Raw genomic sequence first — 5000 nt, forward strand, 5'->3', positions numbered from 1 at the left:
TTTTTATAGTGGCACAGGGAATGGAGAATGGTGTGGGGGAGGGCGGTGTGCAGCGGTGGGGGCTAACGGACCACAGTGGAAGTGTACGTGTGTGTTGCTGTAAAGGTCCGGGTTGCTGCTACTAAAGAGGGGAGGGCGACAGAGACCAGAGGGGAGAGAGGGACAGAAGAAGGGGAACTTGCAGATGTGGCTGTATTTACAGATCAGTTGTCAGAAAAGCCATTTAGAGAGAACAGGGCAAATCCAGCACAATGACAGCAGAGGTGTACGTTTAACAGAAAACGCCAGCACAATGTCGAGCACATGGGGAGTCAGTTCAGAAATCAGAAGTCATTAAGTCATTATCTTCTTCTGTATCCGGCTGAGCTTGAGAAATTACCCCGAAATGTTCAGACGGTTCAATGAAAGACGCGTCGACGTATCCTTTTTTTTTTTTTTTTTTTTTTTTTTTTATTCCAAATAATACACCACTACCCTGCATTGTTTATTCTGTTTATTGAAAAGTGATAAAAACAAGTCGAACCTGTCTCGCTGTCAGTTTGTTTAATTCAGCACTATCTTCGAGATCCAGGATAACACGTCCTGTTAGCAGCCGTCATTATCCTGTTCGGTGCAATAAGCAAATGAATGCTGAGGCCACGGGGAAGAGCCACATCTCCCAAGACCTGTGTCCCGGTCCTGCTTACGGTACAATCTGCTGCTGTTAAACCATAAACATGAGCAGAACTCAATAAAGCTAAAGGGAGTGTGTGAACTAACTCTGTCACAGATAGCGTGTGTGTGTATGTGTGTGTGTATGTATGTATGTATGTATGTATGTATGTATGTACTGTGTAGGGGTCATGCATAAAAATATAAGAGACAGATACTGTACACACTGCTCATTTCTGGGTACGAGCAAACAAAAGTCTCTATCTCACACACACACACACACACACACACACACACACACACACACACACACACACACACACACACAGCTCACTGTCCCGTCTAAGTCTATGCCCTGCTCTTGTCCCACATTATTTGCTCGGGACGGACACACCTAGTATTTGATGAATAATAGTTTTTCAGGTCACCCTTGAAACCTTCCACTTACGGTAATGTGCAGTTTGGGGGCTGTCCGGCTCGCGATATTAATTTGAGGCTTAGTCTCAAATTCTTCTGTCTGAATGCGCTGTCTCAGCGGGAGAGAGCTGTCATCAGGGCAGCTGTGAGGCCTGACATTAATATTGCGATGTGAAAAGTGGCCCACATGTAGGAGAGAAACTTGAAATTCCTTGCTGAACAATAACTCGGAGCCTACGAATCTGGCAGGCGTGTGTCAATGAGGCCGACGGAGGCTTGTTTTTTTGCCTAAATCAATCACTCGGGGAAAAAAAAAACACCATCATGGGACGAGATGGTGAAATGTGAGAGCAGGGCATCTGCTTTCGGTGTAGCGAGTGTGGAGTTTGTGGCACATGTTATCAGTGTCAATAGCAGCAGTGCATGGTCTCTCCCTCCCTCCCTTTCCCCACTCTCTCTCTCTCTCTCCCTCTCTCTCTCTTGCTGTATCTATGATATTGCCCCTGCCCATGGCTGCACCTCGCTCATTGACTCTGTGTAACTCAATCTGAGAGGCTGGAGCCTAGCGGAGTGGGCTCGCCTGCCGTGTTCTCATCCAGCCTGAACAGTCAGCCACGCGCCCGGCACACTGGAGAGAGCAGCTTAAGTGGCCAATCTCTCCTTCTATCTCCGTCTAGCTCTCTCTTCCGGGCCTTTTTTTTTTCCATAACGGCTGTAGAGGTAGGGAGCAGAGGGTGGTGAAGGACCCCTACTGGTAAAGTGGGTAAACACGCACAGCCCTGACATCTGTGCTGCATGCACGAGTGCGAGAGACACAAGGAGCGAGGGAGAGAGAGAGAGGAGAGAGAGAGTGGGGACGAGTGCGAGCGCAGCCTAGCCGTGGAGGCGTGTGGGGAAACGGGGGGAAAAAATGCCGTGCTTCGTGGAGAGAATTCCACCCGAGCGTCAGGGAGAGGTGAGACGCAAACAGGAGGGCCGTTTCTTGCCAGGTAAGACTCGAGCCAGACACAACACACACTTACAGCAAACTCTAGACACACACACACACACACACACACACACACACACACACGTGCGTGCATGCACACACACTCGCATACTGGCCGAAGTGCTGCTTAAGTCAGATGTGATGTCAGAATGTGTGATAATTCCACACTGTGTGCAGGTCAATCCACACAGAACTGCTAAAAAACTAATGATTATTCTTTCACTTTTTGGGAAAAAAAAATAGAAGACGTGGAATAAGACTGCAAAGTGTTCTGGTTTAAAAATGTTGAAAACCAATGTAAAGCTTTGTATAGTACTCGCCTCAGATCCAGTTCCACAGGTGTGACATATACAAAGCAGGCCTAATTCTTCAACAAATGAAGAGTTCTCGAGAACTAATCGTTTAGATGTCTAATCTTCTGCGCTTTCGCTTTCTGTTGGTTTTGGATTAGCCATTGTGTACTCTTTCTCTCAAATTGTTGTTCTTAATTACCACCCAGGCCTGTAAGAAGGATGGCACTGAATTTCCCTGCTCGCTGACATGTGGTGTTATTTGCCCAGCTAAGCGGCTCCCTGCTAGCATGGAGTGAGCTCTCAGCCGCTCGCTTAGATACAGATGTTTTAAGGATTTTGCAGAGTGCCAGGGAACGTTGCGTTTACGCCTGCGTTTGGCTCGGATGTGCGGTGTTCCGGATTAATCCGGTGCAGCTCTCAATTAAACTTTCCCTTTTGTTAAATAAATACAGTGTCGTTAAAACTAAACACGCATTTGCATGGAGTCTCTCGAGTTTCAGGCCATAATGGGCTCACTGGAAGGCCTGAATATCTATAGCTCCCTAATCCTATATATTTATACAGATGAGTGCAGAGTCTTTGATCTTTTTCCATCCTTGTTGATTTGTTTCTAACGCCAACAAGACCTGAGCCCTGAGTGAAGGTGAGATCAGACATGAATCGGCTTCACATTTCTGTAGTGATCTGGCAACGGCTCTGATGTCCCGGTGGATTGATTTGTTTGTTTGTGTGCGTGTTTATGTATGTGTGTGTGTGTGTGTGTGTGTGTGTGTGTGTGTGTCTGTGTGTGTGTAGGCGTCTTCGTGTTTCCGTCCGTGTACACGCTTGCGCGAGATTTTACTAAGCAGATATTTCCCCTGTTTTCGCTCTGAGCTGCGGGAGATTGATGACTGAATTGTGGAGTACATGTTAACAGTAACTGCTGATTTATTGAGATACTTAGGGTAAGTGAGGCGGCCCTGACTCAGAGGGGTGGAACAAGATATAGTCCTTTTAGCTTAATGCAGAAATAGAGCCTTTTTAAGGAATAATTGTGATTACTGCTTGGGGGTTGGGGGAGTGCAACAGAGGGAGGCTTTTAGTTCGAGGAGAGGTGAAGGAACCACAGGGGATGCAAGAGACACTTTGCATGTTCCTAGAATTTGTTTTGCATTCAATTGCAAGTTACTGGCGCAGTTTCAGGTATTGGGTTTGGTTTTTTTTTTTTTCTTTTTCTTTTTCTGAAACCACACTCAAACAGGTTTGCATACGTTTGATATCCACGCTCAGAAAGCGTGCCGGTCTCATTTCTGCATCCCCCGAGCATGTTTGCCTTCAGCAACATTCGAATCCACTTTAAAGATTCATGCGACTTCAATCTGATATCCCTCCATCTCTATATATTTTTCCTCGCAGCACAGAATAAGGAATAGCACTTCTGCTTCCCTGCAGAAGAGGAATAGACCCTTTTTTTCCAAGCCACCTTTTAGACTGAGTGAAATGTTTCCCCGGTTCGCTCAGGGACGACTTTATTTCTTAGCAGGGATTTAACACTCACTCAGTACCCCCATAAATACAAGCTTCCCCAGCAGCCCAGGAGCCATAACTCATGCTCTAACTCTCAGGCTAACCAAACTCATATTGCAGAAAGAGCTTTGTTTGGCTTTGTTTCTGCTCGCTGAAAGCCTCAGCCACACTCAAACCTCTTCCTCTATAACTCGCCTGAAAACAAAAAAGTTCCACTGGTTTTCAGCGACTTTAGTTAAATTGAAGACTGGACTTGTTGACACTAAGGCTGCTACTGCTTAATGAACATGTAGCTGGTGGCACCTGTTGAAGTCCAGGCTTTTCCTACCACATCATTAGTGACACTATACTTGTGGCTAGAAGACGCCCACGCAGGGCGCTGCGGCTAGGCCGAGTCATTTATAACCCAATGCTCTTGTTTTAAAACTCTTTTAAATTAATAACTTAAAGTAAGGAATAAACATTTCTCAATCTCTTGTCATTTTGGCGAAGTTTCAGTCCCCTTATACTACAGCAATTTATCAATATTTCAACAAATTAATTCCTTATTTAAAAAAATGACCGCATTTTTTGCTGAGTAAATATTTCCGGTAAGCATCCGACAGCTATAAACAGCCGTTTACAAGTCTTTCTTTTTCTTATTCTTGTCTTGTCTTAGACAATAGACAATAATGATAATATCACGTTACCAAAAAAAAAACAAAAAAAAAAAAAACAAACCCAAATCTTTCACCCTGAAGACTTTCCTGTGCCAGATTAGCCTTACTTCATTTTTTAACGTTCATTGCTAAGAAAAACATTCGTCCCAAATTAGATTTCGGTATTCGAGTCCCAATTTGCACGAATGAATCCTAGTAAATATTTATTTAACTCTCAAAAACTATAGTAAGTAAAACACTCGGAGTTTCACAGTATGACATCATCCTCTGTTCGTTTGCATATGAAGCATGATTGGTTTGTGCCGTTGACTGTTTTATTAGATCACAAATAGACCTCGGCGTAACATTTAATGAGTTTGTTAACGGGTTTGATAACAGGAATCGGCCACGTGAGAGGTGTTTACGGTTTATAAAAAAATCTTATTTTTTTTAGTTCGAGGGAACTTAAATAATCACAGAACAAAAAGTCCAAACTGATTTGAGTTG

General features: G+C 44.3%; 1 protein-coding gene across 5 annotated transcripts in view; it reads left to right on the forward strand.

Moving 5' to 3' along the window:
• Positions 1-5000, forward strand: part of casz1 (castor zinc finger 1) — an 84699-nt gene that overhangs the window by 29942 nt on the left and 49757 nt on the right. Inside the window, exon 1 of one of the 5 annotated variants that reach the window (XM_047807261.1) lies at positions 1627-2057. The exons of 2 other annotated variants lie outside the window; for them this stretch is intronic. In XM_047807261.1, coding sequence (XP_047663217.1) covers positions 1979-2057 — 79 coding nt within the window. In that variant the 5' untranslated portion in view covers positions 1627-1978. Of the gene's footprint in view, positions 1-1626; positions 2058-5000 lie in introns of those variants that run through there. 2 more of the 5 variants (XM_047807259.1, XM_047807262.1) reach the window with 2 other exon arrangements.

Source organism: Tachysurus fulvidraco, chromosome 23 (genome assembly GCF_022655615.1).
Source record: "Tachysurus fulvidraco isolate hzauxx_2018 chromosome 23, HZAU_PFXX_2.0, whole genome shotgun sequence".
NCBI classification, from domain to species: Eukaryota; Metazoa; Chordata; class Actinopteri; order Siluriformes; family Bagridae; genus Tachysurus; species Tachysurus fulvidraco.